General features: G+C 51.7%; 1 protein-coding gene across 21 annotated transcripts in view; it reads left to right on the top strand.

The window, feature by feature from the left end:
* The window catches only part of GRIP2 (glutamate receptor interacting protein 2), a 115,755-nt gene extending 91,620 nt beyond the window's left edge, over positions 1 to 24,135 (top strand). For 12 of the 21 annotated variants that reach the window (XM_074033058.1, XM_045385695.3, XM_065539038.2 and 9 more), the window contains 12 exons: positions 349 to 494; positions 1,304 to 1,384; positions 2,665 to 2,731; positions 2,834 to 2,979; positions 4,795 to 4,939; positions 7,070 to 7,209; positions 7,790 to 7,969; positions 8,986 to 9,163; positions 11,114 to 11,219; positions 18,807 to 18,950; positions 20,322 to 20,468; positions 21,478 to 24,135. In XM_074033058.1, coding sequence (XP_073889159.1) covers positions 349 to 494; positions 1,304 to 1,384; positions 2,665 to 2,731; positions 2,834 to 2,979; positions 4,795 to 4,939; positions 7,070 to 7,209; positions 7,790 to 7,969; positions 8,986 to 9,163; positions 11,114 to 11,219; positions 18,807 to 18,950; positions 20,322 to 20,468; positions 21,478 to 21,636 — 1,639 coding nt within the window. In that variant the 3' untranslated portion in view covers positions 21,637 to 24,135. Of the gene's footprint in view, positions 1 to 348; positions 495 to 1,303; positions 1,817 to 2,664; positions 2,732 to 2,833; positions 2,980 to 4,794; positions 4,940 to 6,315; positions 6,399 to 7,069; positions 7,210 to 7,789; positions 7,970 to 8,985; positions 9,164 to 10,831; positions 11,220 to 12,297; positions 12,420 to 18,806; positions 18,951 to 20,321; positions 20,469 to 21,477 lie in introns of those variants that run through there. The other 9 variants (XM_074033057.1, XM_074033056.1, XM_074033070.1 and 6 more) reach the window with 7 other exon arrangements.
* Positions 24,136 to 25,389: the final 1,254 nt, after the last annotated feature.

Here is a 25,389-nt window from a genome sequence, read left to right as displayed (position 1 = left end):
CAGATGAGAAAACTGAGGTTCAGAGAAGCTAACTCACTTGCCCAGGATTACGCAGCTTACCCATGGAATCCCAAGGCTTGAACCTCTGTCTGCCTGAAGGCAGAGTCCCCTGTATATACGTCTTGTAAGGCTCATGGCATCATTCCCATTGGACAAACAGAGAAACTGAGGTCCAGCAAGGTCCAGCCCTTAGCCACATTCCTGAGGATACACAGGTGGGCCAGGGCAGAGCTGAGAGTCACCCCAGGCCAGGAGGTGGGGCCCAGGTTCAGTCCTGCCCTGCATGACATTCTCTCCCAGTGGACCTGTCACGGAGCCTCTTCTCTCTGCCGGGCCCCCTGGGTAAAGGTGTGGGCTGCTGCAGATAGGGGACCGTGTCCTGTCCATCAATGGCATCGCCACCGAGGACGGGACTATGGAGGAAGCCAACCAGCTCCTTCGGGACGCCGCACTGGCCCACAAGGTCGTGCTAGAGGTGGAGTTCGATGTGGCGGGTGAGTGAGTGGCTCGAGCTTCCTCCTCATATTTCAGGGCCCTGCACCCCTCCTCTCTTTATCCTGCTTTGCGGGTGCAAACGCTCCACCCTATCCCCCTCTGTGCTCAGTGCCCTTCTCCCAGGGGCTTTGCAGCTTATGGTGGGAAGGGAGGCCTTGGCGTGGGAGGGAGAAGTTTCCACACAAGGCAACTTTTGCAGAGGGGCAGGACCGAGTGGGGATGGGGATGGGGAGCTGAAAATACTCCAAGTTCCTTCTCAGCATGGGTTAGGCAAAGAACCTCGAACAACAGTTTGGGTCAGAATTCTGCTTCTGTGATCTCGACACTGTGTGGCTTTGGACAGAAGAGTCCCTCCACTCTGTCTCCCCATCTGTAAATAGTGGATAGAATCTTTTCCCTATAGGGGTGGTACTCAGGTTAGGTGAGACATACGCCCAAGAGAAATGAAAACGTGAAAATACCCAGCCACGGCCTGGCACATAGTAGGTGCTCAGGAAATATATGCTAGATTCACACCTGGTTGTTAGGCTGTGGGGAGCTCCCTTCCCGCCCACCACACCAGCTGACAGGCATGAGGCCTGGTTCCAGCCCCGACTCTGGTGGGTCTGACTAGAGCGAGTCAGTTGTTTTGAGCAAATCTGTCAGCTCACTCTGCCTCAGTTTCCTCCTTTGTTGGGAGGAAGCAGGAGGATGGGATTAGGACTGTGACTTTTGGGGTCCCTCCTAGCACAGCCAGAATGGGCATGGGGCTGGGATTCGTGAGGCTCCTCCTCTGGTCCTCACGCCGGTCTATGTCCATCCACCCCAGAGTCCGTCATCCCAAGCAGTGGCACGTTCCATGTGAAGCTGCCCAAGAAGCGTGGCGTGGAGCTGGGTATCGTCATCAGCTGTGAGTCTGCCCCGCCGCCTGCCCGGGAGCCAGCTCACCTGCTGGGGAGAAAGAGCTCTCCAAGCTTGGACCAGCATTTCCATGGCGTGACACCCTGCAGGGCCCAAGGAAAAGGCTTGGGGGTGTGGGGAGGCTGGCTTCCGTGGGACCCAGCTGCGTGTTCTCAGCAAGACCCCAGCTTCCCAAAGCCTCAGCTTCCCGTTCTGCACCATAGGAGTCCCCTGGCCTCGTGGGTCTCCCGGGGGGCTTGTGGGGGGCCCATGGTGAGAGAACTTTGGAAGGTGACAAATATGCAGGCTGGGTTTGGTTTTCTGCCTACTTCTGTGTTCCCAGAGCCCAGCAAAGGCCTGGAACACAGTAGGTGCTTAATTCATGTTTGTCAAAGGAATGAAAATGAGGAGTGCAGAAGAAAAACGTAGAATGGGTGAGCATGGGAAAGCCCTTCCGTGGCTCCCAACTTATTCTGAGTAAAAGCTGAAGGCCTCTGGCCCCAGTGAGGCCCTCTGTGCTCTGGACCCCATGACCTCTGACCTCATCTCCTGACTCTCCCCAACTCAAGCCCTCCAGCCGCAGCCGGCCTGGCTGCTCCCTGCCATAACTGCCCCTTCCTGCCTCTCGGCCTTTGCATCTGAGACTGTTCCTCTGGCCTCTTCCCTACCTCCTTCAGGTCTTTGCTCAAATGTCACTTGACAAGGCCTTCCCCGACCACCTGACTGAACATTTACCGCCCTCGACACAGGCCCGTTTCTCAGGTTTCTCCGCAGCTCACTTCATCAACGTTTAAATGTTGTTGATTGTGACCACCACTGGAGTGCCAGCTCCAGGAGGGCAGGGAGAGACTGCTGTCTGTTTTGTTCACTTCTGTGTCCCCTCCCCGAGCACACAATAGAGCCTGGGTGCTAACCCTGAGCCCGGTGCTGGGAACAGGCACCAAGCGGACAGCCCCTCTCCACAAAGAGTTCGCAGTTTGCTGGGGGATGGGCGGAGCAGGAGGAAAGAAGAGCTGGCATTGGAAGGGCCATGCTAGATCTTGTGCCTGCGTTATCTGATTTACTCTCACCACATCCCCATGAGGTCTGCCGTGCCACCCCCATTTTACGGGGGGAAACTGAGGCACAGGGAAGTGAGCTGATTTGCTCACAGTCACCCAGCCAGGAAGCAGTGGGATCAGAATGTGAGTAGGACCAGTGACTCCGAGTCCACACTCAGACCCCTGGGCCTCGCCACCCCACCCCAGGCTGAGGCCACCAAGGTCAGATTCACGGCCTCTTTTCCTCCAGCGGCTAGCAGGAAGCGAGGGGAGCCCCTGATCATCTCCGACATCAAGAAAGGCAGTGTGGCACACAGGTAGGGGCCCTGGGGCACAGGAGGGGAAGTAGCCAACAGCGGTGAGTATGGCACCTGCATGCACCAAGCTCCTTCCATCCCCTCTCCCCGCTACTCATGCAGGACGGGCACCCTGGAGCCAGGCGACAAGCTGCTGGCCATCGACAACATCCGCCTGGACAACTGCCCCATGGAGGACGCCGTGCAAATCCTGCGGCAGTGCGAGGACCTGGTGAAGCTGAAGATCCGGAAGGACGAGGACAACTCTGGTATGGCCCTCACACTGCCCTCCTACTTCCAGAGGCCCACCCTTTGACCAGTGGGCTCTCAGCTTGCAATTCAGGGCTCCCTCTGGCCGAGGAAGGGAGGGTGGTGGGTGCTGCTGAAGGCTGGCTGGAATTTTGAACTAATGAAGGAGGGGGCAACACCACAGACTTCTCACTGTCCCCGGCGTCTGGGGCCCTCCAGAGCCTCTGTGAGATGGACAGGAGTTTGAGACACTCCTGTAGCCTCCATGTCTAGCACCAAGCCTGGCAGAGGAGACCTACTGGGTGCAGCTGGTGGACAGATGAGTAGGTAGGGCAAGGGAAGAGCAAGGCTGCCCTTTTGAGTGGCAGGCTATGAGTGGATAAGCAAGGACTACAGACTCAGGCCCCACTGAAGCCAGATAGTGATACAAATGAGTGAGAAAAGCTGTATGAATTGGAGAGGCAAAAGGGACTGGTGAGGACTGTGCCAACTGGAAAGCGAATCCCTGATTCAAAGGGGCAGTCTTCAAGTCACCAACTCTGACTCTGTGAAAGAAGGTTACTGTAGGAGGTAGATTTCTTTTTGTAAAGAAAAGTTGGGCCAGGTGCAATGGCTCATACCTGTACACCCTTCTCTTTGGGAGGCCAAGGTGGGTGGATCACTTAAGCCCAGGAGTTTGAGACCAGCCTGGGCAACATGGCAAAACCCCATCTCTACAAAAAATACAAAAATTAGCTGGGTGATGCATGCCTGTACTCCCAGATACTTGGGAGGCTGAGGTGGGAGGATCACTGGAACCCTGGAAGCAGAGGTACAGCAGTAAACTGAGATCATGCCACTGCACTCCAGCCTGGGCAGCAGAGCAAGACTCTGTCTCAAAAAAAAAAAAAAAAAAAAAAAAGGGCCGGGCGCGGTGGCTCAAGCCTGTAATCCCAGCACTTTGGGAGGCCGAGACGGGCGGATCATGAAGTCAGGAGATCGAGACCATCCTGGCTAACACGGTGAAAACCGTCTCTACTAAAAAAATACAAAAAAAACTAGCCGGGCGAGGTGGCGGGCGCCTGTAGTCCCAGCTACTCGGGAGGCTGAGGCAGGAGAATGGCGTGAACCCGGGAGGCGGAGCTTGCAGTGAGCTGAGATCCGGCCACTGTACTCCAGCCTGGGTGGCAGAGCGAGACTCCGTCTCAAAAAAAAAAAAAAAAAAAAAAAAAAAAAAGATGATCGGGGTTCCCTTCGCTTCCTGCTGGCTGCTGGAGGAAAAGAGACCATTGTTTCTTGGCATCAATGTTGTCATTATTGTAGGTGACGTGTGATGTTTCCTTTTTTTTTTTTTTTTTTTTTTGAGACAGAGTCTCCCTCTGTCGCCCAGGCTGGAGTGCAGTGGCCGGGTCTCAGCTCACTGCAAGCTCCACCTCGTGGGTTCACGCCATTCTCCTGCCTCAGCCTCCCGAGTAGCTGGGACTACAGGTGCCCGCCACCTCGCCCGGCTAATTTTTTGTATTTTTTTAGTAGAGACGGGGTTTCACCGTGTTAGCCAGCATGGTCTCGATCTCCTGACCTCGTGATCCGCCCATCTCGGCCTCCCAAAGTGCTGGGATTACAGGCTTGAGCCACCGCGCCCGGCCGATGTTTCTTTTCTTTACTGGTATTTGGGCAGAAGATGGCCTCAGGGTCCCCAGGTTGTGCTACATGAGATCAGAGCATGAGTGACTGGGTGAATGAATGAATAACTAAGTATGAGTGAGTGAGGCCAAGGCTTTAGGGAGCTGGGGGTACCCCCAGCTCCTGGTCCTGCCCCTCGGGGGCCTCCTTCTCATGGGTCCCTGTGCTTACAGACGAGCTGGAGACCACGGGTGCTGTCAGCTACACAGTGGAGCTGAAGCGCTATGGGGGCCCCCTGGGCATCACTATTTCAGGCACGGAGGAACCTTTTGACCCCATTGTCATCTCAGGCCTCACCAAGCGTGGCCTGGCTGAGAGGTGAGCTGGGGCTCTGTGGGGACACATGGTGGGCTCAGGGAACACAGGAAGCAAGAGCTGGGGCTGTGGCAAAGCCAAGCAAGATTCTGACCTCTGTTCCAACATTGACACCGTGAGTGACATCGGGCCAGTCACTTGCCCTCTCTGAGACTCAGGTCTGCATTTGTAAAATGAGTGTCAGCCCCTGACTGCCAGGGCAGAGGCCCACACCCCAGCAGACCTCCTGGCCCCAGGTAAGCACTGGGCCAAGGTGTGTGCATCTTCCTGCCCCCTCCCTACCTGTGTCTGGAAGGTCAGCCCTGCAAGGCTAGTTGGAGCGCCTGCTGTGTGTGGAATAGGATGGGGCAGTGCCCCAGTACCCTGGTCCCAGCACTGCCTAGGGCTTTCCTGAGGCATTGGGGGACTGTCCCTGCTGCCCCTAGACTCTGAAACTGTGGCAGCTGAGGGAGCTGTAAGAATGGAGCCCTGTCCCAGGGTGAGGTGGAGGTCAGAGATGGAACCCGACCCCCAGTGTGGGTGAGATCGAGCCTTCTCCCCCTAGCTGGGCAAGGATGAATCCAGCAGGCAAGGAAGCGATGAGCTCCCAGCACAGCGACGAGCGGGCTGTAAAAGGAGAGCCTGGTGGGGGCTGCAGGGGCAGGAGGCGTCCCAAAGGAGGGCACCGCGCAGGAGGGGCAGTGGCTCGCTGGGTGGGGAGAGGATGGGAGGGATTCTGGGGCTTGGACCCTGCTCCTGGAGCACCCCCTGCTGGACACCTGGCAGACTGTAGAGGTCGGTGTGGGACCTTCTGACCCCAATGTCTTCATCAATTCCAGCATGTGCTGGCACCTACTGTGTGCCTGGCCCCTCTGTCCTGGATGCTGGGGCTGTACAGACAACCTTCCTGCCTTCGCCAGGCTGATGTAGCTCAGTGCTGTCCAACTGCAATATAATTTGAACCACAAATTTAATCAGACACTTTCTAGTAGCCACATTTGCAAAGCAAAAAGAAATGAAATTCATCTTAAATATATGTTTAGTTCAACATGTAATCAACATAAAAACCATTAAGAACATGTTTTATATTCTTTTTAATATTACATCTTCCATGTCTGGTGTGAATCTTCTGCTTTCAGCACATCTCAATTAGGGCAGTCATATTTGAGGGGTTCAGCAGCCACCTGTGGCTGGTGGCTCCCATACTGGACACCACAGCTCTGGTCCCCTCCCTGAACCCACCATTCCCTGCCTCACTCACTGCCCTCGTCCCCAGGGAAGTGCAGGGCAATGCCCAAGCATGACTCTCCAGGAACTCCCATCTGGGGTGACATCTACAGCCCCAGGGGTTCAAGATCCCCAACCTAGTCCTCTGCCTCCTTTTCCTCTACCTGGCTCAGGTCACTCTGAGCGCCTGCTACAGCTTCTTCCCTGCTCAGCGCTGGCTGCTCCTCAGAATCACCTTCCTGCCCCACCCCCACAGGTACTATTTAATTGGTCAGATGTGGGGCCCAGGCACCTACATTTTCAAAAAGCTCCTCAGGTCATTGTAATGGGTGTCCAGGTAGAAAACCACTGGGCCACAGCAGTGCTGCTGCCTGGCCTCGCCAGCACTTCATGCCCTACTGTGAGGTCTGCTGGGTGCTGGTGATTATGCCCATTCTCCAGGTGGGAAAACTGAGGCCCAGGAAGGGGCAATGGCTACCAAGGGTGTCTGCTGGAGGGAAGTAGGAATCCATTCCATTCATTCACTCCTCAGTTATGATTTGATAATAAAATTAGTATTACCACCCCCATTTTACAGATGAAGAAACTGAAGCTTGGGGGTTTAAGAAACTGGCCCAAGATCACATAGCAAGTATTTGGCAGCTAGTATGTGGGATTCAAACCATTCTCAAAACCTGTGCTGGACACTGGTTCCAGAACCTAATTTTACAGTCAGGTGGGAATCCCCTCCCAGGTTCTAGATTTTATATCTCTATTAATGTGATCCAAGATCATACTTGTGGCTTTTGTTTTGTTTTTGGCAGCTGGGTTTAACTGGGGTCAGCCAGACTTCTGCCTTGTGACTCTCCTGGGTTCCCTGAGGGCAGACCACCACTCTGAGGCCCTGAGTCTCTAACTCCCTTTCTCCGCCCTGCATCCACTCCTCAGGACTGGTGCCATCCACGTGGGGGACCGCATTCTGGCCATCAACAGCGTTAGCCTCAAGGGCCGGCCGCTGAGCGAAGCCATCCACCTCCTGCAGGTGGCTGGAGAGACCGTCACACTGAAGATCAAGAAGCAACTAGACCGTGAGATTCGCTTCATGCCCTGGGAGCCACCCAGCAGGTTTAGGAAGGGCAATCCCTCTGTGCCAGGCTTTGCCTGCACACCCTCACAGAGTCCTCACTGCAGCCCTGTGGAGGTGGGCCTGCGACGGCAAAGGAGATAAGACTCAGAGAGGGGAGTGATGAGCCCAAGGCCACACAGCTGGCATGGGGCAGAATCTGGGTCCGAGCCCTGTTCTTCATTACTTCCTGCCTCTTAAGGTGCTCACGTGTGTATGCTTCATGGCCATAACTCATGCATTCCTCAGTTGCCCCTGAATATGTCCCCATGCCGTGGTAGAAAGGCCACCATAGGCAGTGGAAGGGGCCTGAGCTAATCCAGGCTCCACTGGTGCTCACTGCGTGATCTCCGGCATGCTGCTCAGCTTCCCCGAGCCTCAGTTTTCCCATCTGTGAAACAGGTTTGCTTATTAGTGTGCCACAGCCATATGTCAGCTCAGAAGGGCTTGCTGCCTGTGAGTTTCCAGACCAGGCTGAAATGCAGAAACTGAGGCTCACTGTGAGTGTCTCTGAAGTCAGAAGTGACACCTCCCTCTCCTCCCAGGCCCCCTCCTACCCCGCAAGTCGGGCAGCCTCAGTGAGACCAGCGATGCTGATGAGGACCCAGCAGAGGCCCTGAAAGGAGGACTGCCAACAGCCCGCTTCTCACCGGCTGTGCCCAGTGTGGACAGTGCTGTGGAGTCTTGGGACAGCTCGGCCACAGAGGGTGGCTTTGGGGGCCCAGGTAACACCTTGGGGCTCTTGGACAAGTGACACACTCTCTCTAGGCCACCCCAGCTGCTGGGCCTGTGCAGGACTATTCGTTTGCCTGTTCCTCCCTCCTGTTCTCCTCTCCTGGCATCCTTTAGGGGCCCTTCCTGAAGGAAGACCTGATTTGGCTCCATAAGCTGCTCTCAGGGCCCCTTGCTCCTGGGAGCATGGGCTGCAGCCATATCTCTTGATTTAGAACCATGGGTCCCATGCTGGCTGCTTAGCTTTCCCCATTGTGAAGTTATGGCCAAAGTTGGTCTTTCTTCTACTGTTTCCTTCCTTCCTAGCCCAGTGTCTGGCACACAGTGGGTGCTCAACAATGTTCATTCCATCCAGTTGAAAATAGGGAGGCCAAAAGCCCCCTCCCACCCCAGCCTACAAGACCCAACGTGGGGCAGACACCTCTGGGGCTCCCTCCCCAGCCAATGCATGTTGAGACCCGGAGATGGCCTCAGGGAGGCATCTGAGTCTGGTGGGTGACCAGCTGGCCTCAATGACCCAGAGCCACTGGAACTCCCCATGGTCCAACTCAGAGGACTGAGGGGGTGAGAGGGGTGATGCCTCTACGGGCTGTAGGTGGCTGCCAGCCCATTCTTGCCTGTGGACACCTGCCCTCCCTGGGCCTCAGCTTCCCCATCTCCAGCTCTCTGTCAGCATCTCTCAGCTCACTCCCTGGGACTGGACCTTCAGAGCTCCCAAGGGCAGGAAGTGGAGGGGGAGCCACATGTTCAGCCTCCTTCCCTGGCAGGGTGATGGCCAAGCCCAGGCCGATGGAGTTGAGACAGAGTCGCAGAGCCCTGGGCATTAACTTCTGGATGACCAGGAGCTCCAGGGAGATTCTGGGAGGCAGAGGCCCTCAGAGGGCTGTGTAGACGCAGGCCCAGAGAGGAGCAAAGACCTCCCCAGGGTCACTCAGCACAGCTGGAAATGGGGCAGGCAGGAGGGCAAGTAAGGCCGCAGAGAACACAGAGGCCCTCTCTCCACCACCAGGGTCCTATACACCACAGGCAGCAGCCCGGGGCGTGACCCCCCAGGAGTGGAGGCCTGGCCGGCTGAGGAGCAGCCCCCCCACCACCGAGCCCCGGAGGACGAGCTATACCCCAACCCCAGCTGACGAGAGCTTTCCAGAGGAGGAGGAGGAGGAGGAGGATTGGGAGCCGCCAGCGAGGTCTGTGGTGGGAGCACCGTGAAGGAGGAGGGAGTCATAGTGTCTTGGCTGGGGTGGGTGAGGGTGCCCATGCCAAAGTGGTGGGGGAATGGAGAGTCTTGGCGGGCTCCTGAGGAGGGGTGCCTCCTGGGAGAGAAGCACTGAGCAGAGCCACCTCAGCCAGGCTGAGACAGAGGGAAGGGTGGATTGGTGGAGGGCATGGCAGGGACGAAGGTAAGGAGGTGGAGAGCAGCCTGGTTGGCCCTTCCCAACTTTGGGCATCTCCTGTTCTCAGAAGAGCAGCAGCAGACTCAGAACTTGAACTCAGGCTCACCTGACTTACCCCAGATGGCCTGATGGCCTCCTGCAAGGGCCCTCAGCCCACCGGCACCAGACCTGGGCTGTGCTGAGTGGCTCTGAGTGGCTCAGCCACTGGAAAAGGCTCCTGCAGAGAGCAGGCTGTGGAGAAATGCTGTTCCTCATCCGGCCCAGGCCACCTTCTCATCGTGGTGCTTTTGATCAGGCGGTTCCTTCTGCCTCAATGCCTTTTCCTGGTCTCTCCTGGAAAATCCCTACTCATCCCTCAAAACTCAGCTCAAATTCCCCTGCCTCTGGGAAGCTTCCCTGTCTTTCTCAGGCAGAAGGGATTCCTCCCTCCCTCCTGGTACCCACAGCTGCTCTTACAAGTCTCCTGGTAGCCAAACCACCTTGTGTCTATCTGGCTAATTACTTGGCTGTCATCTCTACTGCATGGCACCCCAGCTCCATGTGTGGCCCTAGTAGGTGCTCAGACATATTTTGCAAATGAATCTCCAGCTGTGTAAGAACAGGGGCCACACTTTATTCTCCTCCATATCCCTGTGCCCAGCAGAGGACTTAGCTCAGGAAATGCTTGTGAAATTGACTTGAATGGAGCAAGTGTCCTTCAGCCTCTGTCTTTTCATCTGTAACATGGAAAGGGAAGGAGGCAACACATCCTCATTCCTAAGCTCCCTAAGAGAGCAAAGCTCGCGCGCCTTTGTAAAAGAGTAAGTGCTGGCCGGGCACAGTGGCTCACGCCTGTAATCCCAGAACTTTGGGAGGCCGAGGCAGGCGGATCACGAGGTCGGGAGATCGAGCCCATCCTGGCTAACATGGTGGAACCCGCCTCTACTAAAAATACAAAAAGTTGGCCAGGCGTGGTGGCGGGCGCCTGCGGTCCCAGCTACTTGGGAGGCTGAGGCAGGAGAATGGTGAGAACCTGGGAGGCGGAGCTTGCAGTGAGCCGAGATCGCGCCACTGCGTTCCAGCCTCAGCAACAGAGTGAAACTCTGTCTCAAAAAAAAAAAAAAAAAGAAAAAGTACAAGTGCTTTGTAAATCGCAGCATGCCTTGTAACCATTGAGGTCTTTGTAATTGGCAAGTGGCTTTGTGAAGTGCAAAAAATGTGAATTGTGAACTTTTGAGACTCTGTTGGAACTGATAACAGACTCGTACAACCTGCGATGGGCGTTATGGGTGGTCTCGACCCTTCCCCAGCACAGATATATCATCCCCTCCATCCATCTGTGTCCTTGCTGGCTCCAGCTCTGTCCCTGTCACTGTCCCACGGTGCCGTGTGTCTGGGTGGGGCCAGGGGCCGTCCTCTGGGGCTACACCATGGATCTCCTCTCTGTTTGTTCGTCTGTTTGTCCTCTGTCTCTCTTCCTAGGCATCCTGTGTCACCGCTCTCCACCCCGTCTCATCTGCCCTTGTTCTAACTGGCCACCGACAGTCCTGGTCACCCCTAACTGCGTCTTTCCCCTATTCTGTGTCACCAACCACTGCCCCGGGGCCCCAGAACTGCCACCGAGGATGCTCGCCTGCCTGCCCGCCCACCCACCCTATGGCCCCTCGAGCCCAACGCTGGGCCCTGGGGCCCCGAAGACTCCTCAGGCCCCAGCCCGCCCACCCGCCTGCCAGGAGTTGACGCTCTCTGGTTCCTACGTTACAGCCCAGCCCCTGGCCCTGCCCGAGAGGAGGGCTTCTGGCGTGTGTTTGGAGAAGCTCTCGAAGACCTGGAGTCATGTGGTCAGTCAGAGCTGCTGAGGGAACTGGAGGTATGGCCGCCTGCCCTGCAGGCCTTCAAGGGGCACCCGGGGCTGTTTACTCTGGTGTGTGTGCAATGGGAGGCAGGCATGTTGATGGTATCATGCTCATGTGTAACGTGTATGTATGCACTCACCTGGGCACCCTCTGGGAAAAGGTGTCTTCACATATTTACAGACTGTGCATGGACTCATGTGCAAGTGTGATTGAGAGCACCGTGGTACTACACATTATCTGTGTGGACATGAAATATGTGTGACATCATCATGGGTACATTGGGAGCGTATGTGTATGCATGCATGTGAACATGCTCATGCATGCACACTTGCAGAGTGTATTTCAGAACACGTGTGTCTGAGTGTGCACATGTAGTTGCACAGGGGCAGTTTTAGTATCTGTGTATGTGCGTGTGATACATGAATGTGGCTGTGGGCACGCCCTGTGGAAGTGTGTGAGTGTTGACATTAGTGACGACAGAAGATAAGGGGCTGTGGGAAACCAGAGGTGAATGTGGCTTTGTGTAAGGTCAGTATTGTTCAGTGCATAGAACAAGCTGTCCAGGAGGATCCAGAGAGGATCTTGCTAAGTCATATCCCAAGCTTCCACTCTGAGAGCAATTTTATTTTATTTAAATCTCTATTTTATCTGCGCTTTTGCCCCTTTTTATTCCTAATATTGTCAATTGGGGTCGTTTTTTTTCTCTCCATTAGTCCAGCCAATTACCAGGTTTCTCAAAGAACACGTTTTTGGCTTTATTATTTTCTATTTTATTCATTTGTTTGTTTAGCTTTGATATTCTCTTCCTTCTACTTTATGTTTAAGTCATGATCCTTTTCATGGTTTCTTAGTGCCTTAATTTTCAGTCTTTCTTGTTTTTGAATAATGTATTTTTTGAAGTTATGAATTTACCTGTAAGCATTTCTTTGGCTGCATCCCAAATTTTGCTAATGCACTTTCCACCTTAAATTAAATTCTGTTTTGTCTCATAATAATATTGTTTCATTAAATTTATTTTGGTGATTATTTGCCTGTCTTTTTTTTCAATTTGCTTATTTCTCTCTCTCTCTCTCTCTTTTTTTTTTTTTTTAGACGGAGTCTCACTCTGTCACCCAGGCTGGAGTACAGTGGTGCAATCTTGGCTCACTGCAGTCTCCACCTCCTGGGTTCAAGTGATTCTCATGCCTCAGCCTCCCGAGTAACTGGGATTAAAGGTATGTGCCACCATGCCCAGCTAATTTTTTCTATTTTTAATAAAGATGGGTTTTCACTGTGTTGGCCAGATTGGTCTCGAACTTCTGGCCTCAAGTGATCCACCTGCCTCAGCTTCCCAAAGTGCTGGGATTACAGGGGTGAGCCACTGTGCCTGGCCAATTTGCTTATTTTCAAATTTACTGTATCATTGTTTTAAATGTGTCTCTGTTGTATACTATACATAGTGGGTTCTCTTTTTATTAAAGATGAATTTAGTCTATTTATATTTGTTGTGACTACTAATATAATTAAACCTTTCAATCAGAGGTACACCTGAAAAAATATATAATTAAACTTAATTCTAGTATATAATTTATACTTCCTATTTATCCTGTTTTCTTTATACTTCTTCTGATCATCCATCTTTCCTTTTTTCTATTGATACATTTTTCATTACTGCTCGCTTTCTCCACAATCTCCAATTTGGAGATTTTAAATTTTATTTGTATTCTTGTAGTGATTATCTTTAATTCATTTGTTCTGCTTTCAACATTCAGTTTTTACATTGAAACCTTTTATTATTACCTAAGTGATACGTGTGAGTGGTGCAAAATTGGATAAACAAAGTAGAATCAAAATAAGTAATGAAAAAATAAGTAAAAATAAAACATAAGGACACAACATTCCCACCACCCACAGATCACCACTATTACTGTGTTAATGAGTTTACATGTATTTTTTTTTTTTTTTTTTTTTTTGAGACGGAGTCTCGCTGTGTGGCCCAGGCTGGAGTGCAGTGGTGCGATCTTGGCTCACTGCAAGCTCCACCTCCCGGGTTCACGCCATTCTCCCGCCTCAGCCTCCGAGTAGCTGGGACTACAGGCGCCTGCCACCACGCCCGGCTAGTTTTTTGTATTTTTAGTAGAGATGGGGTTTCACCATGTTAGCCAGGATGGTCTCGATCTCCTGACCTCATGATCCACCCGCCTTGGCCTCCCAAAGTGCTGGGATTACAGGCTTGAGCCACCATGCCTGGCCATGTATTTTTAAGATAATGAAGTCATGACATATGTACTGTTTTGTAGACTGCTTTTTTAGCTAGCTACTTCATTTTTCCATTTCAATATATTTTAATCTTTCCTGATACCAAGACCAGATTCGGATTTCGTCAGTTGGACCCAAATTGCCCTTTACCCCTGGTTTGTCCAAACCAATGTCTAATCCATGCTTGGAGCTTGGTTATTATGTCTCTTAAGTCTCTCTTAATTTTAGTCCAGTGCCTTTTAAATGATACTAATGTAAGCTTTCTGTTTATCAAGATAAAATTAACATATAAAGTTTGCAATTTTAACCAGTTTAAAGTGTACAGTTTAGTGACTTGTTATATTCACGATGTTGTGTAATCATCAGCACTATCTAATTCCAGAACACTTATAACACCCCAAAATGAAAACTTCTACCTTCCAATCCCTCCCTCTTCCCATCTCCTGGCAATCGCTATCTACTCTGTCTCTATGGATTAGCCTATTCTGGATATTTCATAAAAGTGGTGTGTGTATTTGACTATTTGTGTCTGGCTTTTTTCACTTAGCTTGATGTTGTGGGATATGTCAGTAATTCATCCCTTTTTATGGCTAAATAATTATTAGGATAGACCACTGAAGGGAAGGCCATGGCCTTACCTTACATTTTCAATATATTTTCTTAATTTGGTTTTTCTAACAAGTCTAAGCAATACCTTTGTCCTCCTCTTGAATAAGACAGGCACTATAGAATTCTTTCACTTCTCTCCAAACTACTTCCTCTCATGTCCCAACTCGTTTATAAATTGCTCAAAATTCATGAACATGGGGTTTTATCAGAATATTTGACCAATTTCTGTTATCACCTTTGCTTCTTGCATACCCCTTTTTTTCTGAGCTCATCCTTTAAGATAGTCTTTCACTGAGGGCCTTTAGGTGGTAAACTGCTTTAGGCTCTGTGTTCTGAAAAGTCTTTATTTCTTTTTTATTTTTTCCAATCAATTTAGAAGTTTATAAATGTCTTTATTTCACCCCTGCTCTTAAATGATAGTTTAGTTGACTATGAAATATAAACATTTACTCAGGGTTTTGAAGATATTATCCTGTTGTCTTCTGGTAATGATTGTTGCTGCTGTTAGGTTCACTGTTGTTCCTTTGAAAGTCCTGTGTCTTTTCTTTCTAGGAGATTTGAGGATTTCTTTCTCTGTGATGGCTGGCTCTCTTGCTCTGATGTGTCTCAGTAAGAGTTTGTCTTACTATAGACTCAGTATGTTTTTTCAGTCCGAGGACTCATGTTTGCCTTCTATGCTGGAAAATTCCTAGTCATGGTATTTATAATATTGCTTCCTTCTTATTGTCTCCTTCTGTTAAGTATGTTGGACACTTGTCCTCCATGCATTCTACCCTCTATGTCTCTTAACTTTTCTTTCATATTTTCTCTGCACTGTGTACTAGCTGCTTTCCTTAATCTGTCTTCCAATTCACTAATTCTCTCCTTGGCTGTATTTATTCTACTGTGTAACCCGTTTCTTAGATACTGTGTTTCAAGTTCTACATTTTTTTTTTTTTTTTTTTTTTTTTGAGACAGAGTCTTGCTCTGTCGCCCAGGCTGGGGTGCAGTGGCCGGATCTCAGCTCACTGCAAGCTCCGCCTCCCGGGTTTAGACCATTCTCCTGCCTCAGCCTCCCGAGTAGCTGGGACTACAGGCGCCCGCCACCTCGCCCGGCTAGTTTTTTGTATTTTTTAGTAGAGACGGGGTTTCACCGTGTTAGCCAGGATGGTCTCGATCTCCTGACCTCGTGATCCGCCCGTCTCGGCCTCCCAAAGTGCTGGGATTACAGGCTTGAGCCACCGCGCCTGGCCTAAGTTCTACATCTTTTATTCCTACAATTTTTTTAAATCTTCATAGTCTTTTTTTTAATGGCTTTTGCTTTTTTTCTTATTTTTCTACACATCTTAAACCAAGCTTATCTAACCTGTGGCCCATGGGCTGCATGTAGCCCAGGATAGCTTTGAATTTTACACAAATTCATAAATTTTCTTAAAACATTATGAGATTTTTTTTGCGATTTTTTTTTTCCTCATCAGCTATTGTTAATGTTAGTGTATTTTATGTGTGGCCCAAGACAATTATCCCACGTGGCCCAGGGAAACCAGTAGTTTGGACACCCCTGTAAACAGACTTACTTCAAGTTTCTTTTTTCTTTTTTTTTGAGATGGAATTTCACTCTGTCACTCAGGCTGGAGTGTAGTCAGTGGCATGATCTCGGATCAGCTCACTACAACCTCCACCTCCTGGGTTCAAGCAATTCTCCTGCCTCAGTCACCTGAGTAGCTGGGGACTACAGGAGTGTGCCATCATGCTTGGCTAATTTTTTTTTTTTTTTTTTTTAGTAGAGACAGGGTTTCGCCATGTTGCCCAGGTTGGTCTTGAACTCCTGATCTTAGGTGATCGGCCCGCCTTGGCCTCCCAAAGTTCTGGGATTACAGGTGTGAGCCGCTGTGCCAGTTCTCAAGTTTCTTTTTATTTCACTATTATTTTTAGTTCCCTGGGTGTGGATTCGCCTACTTGTTTTGTCTGTGGGCAGGTGGGCTTTTCCATCTCGTCACTGCACGGCTTCCAGCCGCTGTCCCTTCCCAGGCGCCTGCCTTGCTGTGTGTGCTCCGTGTTGTTGACGCTTCGGTGAGATCACTCCTCACTTTGTCTTGGCTGTGGCCTTTGAACTTCACCAATTCCAGACTGGTTTTGACAGTAATTCCTCTGCTCAGTGTTTCTGCACTATTGTGGAAGGCAGATTCTGGCCCCACCCTCATGCAGAGGTCACACTAAGGGTTCTAGTTTGTCACAAGTGATCCTCCCCCTCCTGCCTGTTCAAGTCTTGGTGGTTCCCTTCTTGTACCCCTGTGGGCAGACATTTTCCAGTCGCTATCCAGCAATGAGACAGCACTCACTTTCTGGAATGGTATCATTTCCTGCTTTGAGACAGCATCTCTTTTCCCTGAACAGTATCCCAGCTCCAAACGTGTATACTTCGTTGTTACCTTCCATGGGCCACTAACTTCCATAAGCCAGACGGTTTCACTCCTGCTAATGCCTGTCTCTGAATTTTTCTTTCTTGCTTTGAAAGTGTTTATTTAACAAATTGAAATCTCTATGTGTTTGAAGGGAGGTGTGAACTTCCTGTATCAGCTCAGTCTGCATTTTAACTGGAAGTCCTTGAATTCTACAATTTTAGGGGTCCAAGACCCTGCGATGCCTGGACTCCCTGATTCTGTGTTTTAATAACTCTATTATCCCGAAATGAGGAGTCTCATATATTTCCTTTTGGATGCTGGCTCCCAGGCAGGTGAAGATCGTTTCTAAGATGTGAAAAAGGTGCTTTCCTGCCTCCTCATTCAATATCCACCCTTGTTTTCCTATCTTCCTCCCCACTCCAACCCAACAGTTTGGCCCTAAAACAGTTTTTATTTTTTAGCAATAGGATCTTGCTCTGTTGCCCAGGCTGGAGTGCAGTGGTATGGTCTCAGCTCACTGCAACCTTCACCTCCCAGGTTCAGCAGATCCTCCTACCTCAGCCTCCCTAGTAGCTGGGACCACAGACATGCACCACCATGCCTGGCTAATAATTGTAGATTTTGTAGAGAGGTTGTCTGGCTATGTTTGCCCAGGTTGGTCTCGAACTCCTAGGCTCAAACAATCCTCCTGCCTCCGCCTCCCAAAGTGCTGGGGTTACAAGCATGAGTCACCACGACCAACGTAAAACATTTTAATCATAATTTACCTTCCCTTAGGGGATCCCTAAAAGACCAACCCCCTGCACCCCAAATGGTCAGATAGAACTGTGCACTAATAGTAGGAACTCAGATACTGTGATGGGCAGAAGGAGAGACGTTTCTAGGCTGAGGAGACAATTATTTGCCTGTAAGACTGTATGACGTCACAGTAAGAAGTCCATCCTCCCCTCCCAGCAGCTCCAGCACCCCCACCTCCATCTCTGGATTTCCCAGCCTGAGTGTGAAGCTGTTTCCGTCGGGGCTTCACACTCAGGCTTCCGGCTGGCAACTTAGAGCTTGGCATTTCCGATTGCTCAGCCCTCCCTCCCTGAGCCTGTTCTAACTCCACGCCTTCTCTCCTTCTCCAGTGGCACCATCCTTGTCCAGACCACCATTGTCTTTTCTTTGGACAACTACATGGCCCCTAACAGGTCTCCCTCCCAGCCTCCACTCCCACACCTGCAGCCCAGTCTTCATGTGGCAGTTGGAAGATGCTTCTAGATCCACACATTGTTTATGTCACCTTCTCTGCCTGGCTTCAGTCCTTCAGGGGCTGCCTGCTGCTCCTGGAATGAAGTTCACATCTCTTACTGTGGTCTAGAGAGTGCCGCAGGACTGGGCCCTCAGTCACCAGCCGCCAGGTTTGCTTCCAGATCCCCCCACCGCAGGGCTTTGCACATACTGTTTCCTTTGCCAGGGACTCTTCCCTGGGCCTCTTCTTCCTTGTCCTTTCAATTTCAGCTCTGGATGCTTCCCCACTCCTCACAGGACCAGGGCCACCTGTCCCAGGTTCTCACTTCCCGAATGCCTCACCTCTGTAACACTTATTGCAGTGCATGATTTTATCTTATTTATGTTGGCAATTAGCAATGTAGCAGAGTGGTTAAGAGTTCTGACTCTGGGGCTGGGTATGGTGGCTCATGCTGTAATCCCAGCACTTTGGGAAGTTGAGGCGGACGGATAACCTGAGGTCGGGGGTTCAAGACCAGCCTGATCAACATGGAGAAACCCCGTCTCTACTAAAAAAGAAAATGCAAAATTAGCTGGGCATGGTGGCACATGCCTGCAATTCCAGCTATTCAGGAGGATGAGGCAGGAGAATCGCTTGAACCTGTGAGGCGGAGGTTGAGGTGAGCCAAGATCGTGCCATTGCACTCCAGCCTGGGCAATAAGAGCAAAACTTTGTCTCAAAAAAAAAAAAAAAAAAAAAAGAGTCTTGACTTTGGAACTAGACTCTGGTTTCAAATCTTTTTTATATGGCTAAGGAAATAAGCAGTTTCCTCATCTGTAAAGTGGAAAAAAAATGGTATTTACTTGCATCATTGTACTGTGGAGAATAAAAGGAGTTATAGGTGTAAAGTGCTGAGAACTGACCTAGCAGTGGGTAGGCACGAATGACTAAGTGCCAGTGATTATTATCCTCATTGTAGTGTGATTGGTTCATGACTTCCCACTCCACCACTGTTGGACCCAGCCCCAGTGAACAGGGACCACTTCTGTCCTGTTCACCATTGTCCCCTTTGTGACTGGCACATAGTATGTGTCAGTGGATGCTGACTGCCTGATGAGACAAGCCAACAAGCATCTGAAAGAAGGGCCATGTTCCTGCAGGCATCCATCATGACAGGCACTGTGCAGAGGGCGGCCCTCGAGGGCAGACCTGGCCACCAGCCTTGGCAGAGGGGACGGGAGGTACGAGCCTCTCCTGCAGAGATGGAGGAGCTGCTACTGCCTACACCCTTGGAGATGCACAAGGTAGGCACTGGGGGTGAGCACAGGAGACCTGGACCTGTGTCCTGACGCCATGAGCACCATCATGGGACTCCAGAGAGGCCCTGCCCCTCTTGGGGCTTTATTCTCCTCCACCACAAAACCGGGTTGAGTTTTCCAAAATGCTCATCATTTGGGTGACACACAAACTCATACACATGCACACCTGTGATTCACGCTGGCTATTATTATTTTTCTTTAAGTAGATGTGCTTCTTTTCCCTCCACTTAAGTTATTTTATCTATGTGTTTATTTTTTTGAGACAGGGTCTGGCTCTGTTGCCCAGGCTGGAGTGCAGTTGCTCGATCAAGGCTTACTGCAGCCTTGACCTCCTGGGTTCAAGTGATCCTCCCACCTCAGCCCCCCAAGAAGCTGGGACCACAGGCATGCACCACTACACCTGGCTAATTTTTGTATTTTTTTAGAGACAGGGTTTCAACATGTTGCCCAGGCTGGTCTCGAACTCCTGAGTTCAAATAACCTGCCCACCTCAGCCTCTCAAAGTGCTGAGATTACATGTGTGAGCCACTGTGCCTGGCCTTAAGTTGTTTTGTATCTCATATACACATATTTACATATAACATATAAACCCTTCTACATGTGTGTGTGACTTCTATGTATCTCACACAATGAGAAGCCAGTGTCTTGTGCCATCTATAGGTCATTATGTAAAAATAAGATGGCTTGGTGGCTCATGCCTGTAATCCCAGCACTTTGGGATGCCAAGGCGGGTGGATCACAAGGTCAGGAGATCAAAACCATCCTGGCTAATATGGTGAAACCCTGTCTCTACTAAAAATACAAAAATTACCTGGGCATGGTGGCACGCGTCTGTAGTCCCAGCTATTCGGGAGGCTGAGGCAGGAGAATCGCTTGAACCCCGTAGAAGGAGGTTGTAGTGAACCGAGATCGCGCCATTGCACTCCAGCCTGGGTGACAGAGTGAGACTCCAGCTCAAAAAAAAAAAAAAAAAAAAGATGAGGAGGACAATCCCTAGCCAATGGTCCTCAGAAGCTCTGAGCTCTTTGGTAAATGGGAATGAGTGAGGGTCAGGGAAGGTAACAGTGCCCTGGGCAGGCCTCCTCCCTGATGGAGCCAGAGGACTGAGAAAGGGCTGAAAGGAAGTCACTCCTAAGGGCTCCCTTGTACTTGAGTGTTGTGGCTTGGAGCATCTGCTGTGGGAGAGAGGAGGAGGGGTTGGGGTGGGTGAAGGCCAAGGGGCAGGAGGCTGGGGCACTGCAGCCTGGGGGGTATGGTTGACCAGAGGCGGTGAATGCCAGACCAAGGGATCTGGGCTACTGTGAGAGGCTGGGGCCAAAGGTCAGAGTCCCAGGAACCTCCTCCTCCTGCTTCCAGGTGACCCTGCACAAGGACCCCATGCGGAATGACTTTGGTTTCAGCGTCTCAGATGGCCTCCTGGAAAAAGGCGTCTATGTCCACACTGTGCGCCCTGATGGGCCAGCCCACCGCGGGGGCCTCCGGCCCTTTGACAGGGTCCTGCAGGTAACGCTGGGGCAGGGGCTGCATAGTGGGGGTGGCATTGTTCCCTAGCCTGAGGGTGGGGAAAGAGCCTGCATCTATCACCTGTGAAGAGGGCAGGAGAATGCAAGTCGTCTGAGTCAGGTTAGCCTAAGTTGCGATGCGGGCCCCAGCACCCTGAGCCTCAGAGGCTGAGCACACACAGACCTTTTTTCTTACACCCCATGCCCACTGCGGGCCAGTGGGGGCCTTCCTCTCCCAGGGCTGATGGAGCATCTGCCCATCTTGGAACTGACTCTCTGAGACACGTGGCCTCTTCAGACTCCACAGCAGAGGAAACAGACTGGAAAGTCACACGTAGATATTTTTCTGCCTTCACCCAGAAGCAACACTCATCACCTTGCTTCACGGCCGATGGACCAAACCCTCATGTGACCTTCCTAACCGTGAGGGAGCCTGGGAAGCGTGGGGCATCCTGTGCTGGGCACCCTGTGCCACCCCTTCTCATGCCCTGGCTGTTTTTGCTCCCTCAGTGTGGTTTTTACCATATTTATATGAAATTTACTAATTCATGTTTTCTCTAAATTGATGGCACTTTTTCAATTTACATTGACTTTGAAAGGAACTTTTTATCTCCATTAGGAGTGCAAATCTAGCACCCCCTGCTTTGAAATAGAAAGTGGGTGTAAAATGCAAATAAAATAGAAAGAAGACAATGTCACGTCACACAGTTCTAGGCAGGAAGCTCTCTGAGTGTGTGGTCTGCTCTTTCATGTGAGAAAGGGAGAAAAACAGGAGTTAGAGGGGTGTGAAGGGTATACCCGCCTCTTCCTAGGACTTTCTCTTTGATGAAACCTAACAGAAGGACTGAGAGAGAGAGGAAGAATGTTCCTGTGTGTGTGGTGCTGGAGATGTCAGGGCTTGTGTCAAGGCTGGGACAGGGCCCACCTTTAGGACATCACATGCCTCTCGCTCCCTTCAGCCCCGCAGGGCTGACACCTCGGCTCTGTTCCCTTGGTTGTGCCCCATGCAGGTCAACCACGTCCGTACACGGGACTTCGACTGCTGCCTGGCGGTGCCGCTTCTGGCTGAGGCGGGTGATGTCCTGGAGCTGGTCATCAGCCGCAACCCGCTGGCACACAGCAGCCGGGCCCCCCGAGCGCCAGGCCCCAGCAGTCCCCGGATGCTCTGAAGTCAGCATGTGGGCCGAACTCCTAAGGGACCACCCAGGCAGATCCTGGATCCCAGACACGTAGCTGGGCTGGAGAAGCGGCCACCCACTCATTCATCTGTTGGTCTGGCAGACCCTGAGCCTGGGGTGACGCTTGGCCTCTGTTCCCCAGGTCTGTGGTGACTGGGGTGCCAAGCAGGGAGGCCTGCCCAAGTTGGAGTGACAGCTGGGGTCTCTCACCAAGTTGGGTCTCCAAGATGCCCAGAGGAGCCTCCCTTAAGAAGGGTTGGCACAGGCTGCTCAGCCGAGAGGAGAGAGGCCTGGGGGCTGTCCCAGGTCCCTGTGGGGCCTCCTTGGAGAGGTCGAAGATGTAGGGAGCACTTCCTCCCAGCAGAGCCATGGAGCTGGAATGAGCTGCAAGGAGGAGTGAGTTCTCGGTCACAGGAGGTGAGCAGGCAGGAGCTGGATACCCCAGCGCAGGCATGCATTGGGGCATGAGGCATTCCCATGATGCGTGCACACGCGCTCGGGGGGTTGGCTTCATGATGGGGAGCCACTTCCTCTAGAGACTCGGCCACCAGGAAGGATACTGCTTCAGATGGGAGCCCAGCTCCTTCGCTTCTCCAGAATGGGGGTTTGAGGCTTGCTAGTCCTGAGATTCTCAGATTCCCAGAATCTGGTCCCCACTTATGAGACGCTTAAGTTGGGGCGTCTGGGATCCCAGGAAGTGTTGGCCCTTTGATTCCGAAAGTGGGTGATTCTTTCATTTCAGCATCTCAGTCTGAAGCTTCTGGCCCTTGAGACTGGTTCTGGGCCCATTGGGCAGGCTCTATGGGCCTCGGGCTCTCAGCCCTCCTGCTTCTGTAGGCCGTGTGGCCACTGACCCATCTGCACGCCCACTCAGCCCAAGCCCCTCCTTGTGGGAGGAGTCATTTTTGGGACAAAAGACCCTGGAGCTTCCATTCGCCTGCCATCCAATGAAGACTGAAAAGTGATGGACACAGGACCTGTGAGGCATAGCACTCGTCTTTACAGCCAGATCAGTGGAGGAAGAGGAGAAAGAGGGAGGGAGATGGGAGAGAGATGGGCCAGAGGAAAAGATGGGACACTCTTGCCCAGTGGAGGGTGTCCAAAGTGCTTATTCAAAGAAGTCTATTCCCACTTGAAATCTGGAAGCACCAGCATCCCTTAAAATCATTGTCCTCAGTGTCCACAAATCAGAGACCCTCTTCATTTTGAGAAGGGTGTGGGCCTCCCTGGCTGGTCTAGTGAGTGGTGCCTGGGGTGGAGTGGGCAGGCGGGTGTAGCCAGGGCTGGAGATGTGCTTTGCCTGGCCCAGCTCTCACAGGGGTCTCTGGAAAATGGGGCACCCACTCCCACCTCCACCTGTCTCCAACCTGGGATCCTGGAGGCCGGAAAAGTGCTCTTCCATTTGAGAGAACAAATGGGGAGTCAAGAGGTCTATTCTTTTCACCCTGGGTCTGTTACCTGTTTGCTGTGTGACCCTGTCTGGGTTGGACCCCCAGCCCCTCTGGATGATCACAGGTGGACAGTCTGAGCAGACACAGGCTTCCTGGTCAGGGACAGAACCAGGTCTACCGACCCACCAAGGCACCCTTGGGGAACTGCCCATGCTGTCTCCCGGGGGCCTGCCTCCCTTACCCCTCCCCTCCACTTCCCCAGGCCCTGCCCCTTGGTGCCCTCCCTGAGGGCCCTGCATGCTTGTGCCTGGGGTGCTCAGCACCTCTGCTATCTTGGATACCTGTGTACTTAGCCCAGGGGGAAAGGGCACTGCCTACCTGTCACAGGGCACCAAGCAAAAGCCAAGAGCCCTCACTTTGCGGGGGAGGGACAGCACAGCAGAGGTGTGGCTTCTGGACACAAGCAGCCATAGCTGTGTGACCTTGGACAGGTGGCTCAGCGTCTCTGGACCTCTGCTAAGCAGCAGGGCTGGACAGGACACACTCTCAGGGCCTCTTGGCTTGGGAAAACTGCATTGACTCCAGGACTCCAGGCGAGGGAAGATGCACCCGACTCTAACCAGTACCCCCTCTGCCTCCTCGGGCTGAGGCCTCTGCCATTCTCCCAAACGTATGCAATCAGGCCCGCGCTGGGCCTCCCAGCCACGCCGGCCTCCTCATATGCAATATTTCTTCTGGCTTCTCGTGGGGATGGGTCACCCCCGACTTGACATTTCCTGACACCTTTCCCCAGTGAGCGCCCTGCCTGCCTATGCATTTTGGGAACAGCCCCTGTGACATGTCCCCTTCCACCACCCCCTCCCCCAAAGCTGTATTTTTCTCTGGCTGAGATTAGAACATATTCCTTGTAAAGTATTTTTCTACATCGGGTTTTCTTAGGGCTCTTGGGAAGCACAAACGCCAAGGGGCTATATTGCAAAGGCCGCTTATGGTCTGTTTGGGGCCCTCATCTAAGTCTTTGTCCCACCAGGGGTTGCAGTGGCTTGGGGTAAGTGCTATGGGGATGATTTTTTTTTTTAAATAAAATTATTTAAATCCACCTAGAGTAGAAGTTTGCTTTTTTAACAAAATCATGGGTTGGCAAGTCAGCTTCCGTATGGGTCTGGTGACATCTCACTTGATTTTGATGATTCATTAATTCAAAAAGTTTGCCATTTGCTTCCATCATCCAGCCCCTGGGCAACATGAATCAGACAGATTTAGGTCATGTCTGCACATTCTGGTGGCAGGAAGACAATCAACAAGTAAGCAAATAAATAATTATTTCAAAAGGCATCAAATAGGAGTAATGGGATAGAGACACCAGGGTGAGGGGCTTTAGCTCACAATGTTAGGAGGGGTTTCTCTCAAGAGGCGACATTTGCAATGAGACCTGAAGACAGGAGCCAGCCTCCGTGGAGACCTGGAGGAAGAGTATCTCAGGAAGTGGACACAGCCAATGCAAAGGCCCTGAAATAGGAACGAGTTTGATGGTTTCAAGGAAGAGAAAGAAGGCCTGGGAGGGGAATGAAGCTGGAGACTAGGTTGGAGGTAGCAGGGATCGGGGGGAATGGATTTGATTCTCTGTGCAGCGGAAAGCCAGAGGCAAACAGTGGTGCCTGCGTATGGAGTCTCTTTAGCCCAGGTTGGGAAGGTATTGGCAGGAGGGCAACCTGGGACTGGCTGCTCTCCTGCAGTGTCCAGAGAGTATCTAGGGCAGGTGAGCTGTGGGGTCTGGGACTCAGAGGCCAGGGCCAGGCCCCACTGGGGAGGCCACAGTTCTGTGAGCAGAGGAAGAGGTTTTTTCCGGGAAGCAAGTATCCTGTCTTGGGAGCGGTGTAGGCAGGGGAAAGGCCAAGGCAGGCAGCAGGCACTGCTCTAAGCCCTTTGCAAGAACTTGCTGGATCCTCCCAATAGCCTTTGGAGGTGGACTCTATTCTTGTCCCATCATTACAGATGAGGAAACAGGCACAAAGAGGTTGAGTAACTTGCCCAAGGCCACACAGGTAGTAAGGGATGGAACCAGGGCTTGAACACAAGCCACATGGCCAGGACACATAGAGAGAGGGAGGGAGGTAGGCAGACGCTGTCAGAAAGAGCCAGAAAATGGGGGTAGGGTGGTCTTTTATTCTAACATTGTCTGTAAATGAGTTACTGAGAATTTTATCTGGTTAGTTGGGCAAAGGACTCAACTGACTCCCAAGTTTGTCCATCCCAAAGGGTGGGGGGGCTGTTGGCAGGAAGGCTGCCCCGAACATGGACCTGTTCTGACCCCAGAGAGCCTTAACTGGGTATTAATGAGTGCCTGCACCTG

This window comes from Macaca fascicularis, chromosome 2 (genome assembly GCF_037993035.2).
Source record: "Macaca fascicularis isolate 582-1 chromosome 2, T2T-MFA8v1.1".
NCBI classification, from domain to species: domain Eukaryota; kingdom Metazoa; phylum Chordata; class Mammalia; order Primates; family Cercopithecidae; genus Macaca; species Macaca fascicularis.
Note: the sequence above shows the minus strand (reverse complement) of the source record. Positions and strands in the feature narration are given on the sequence as shown.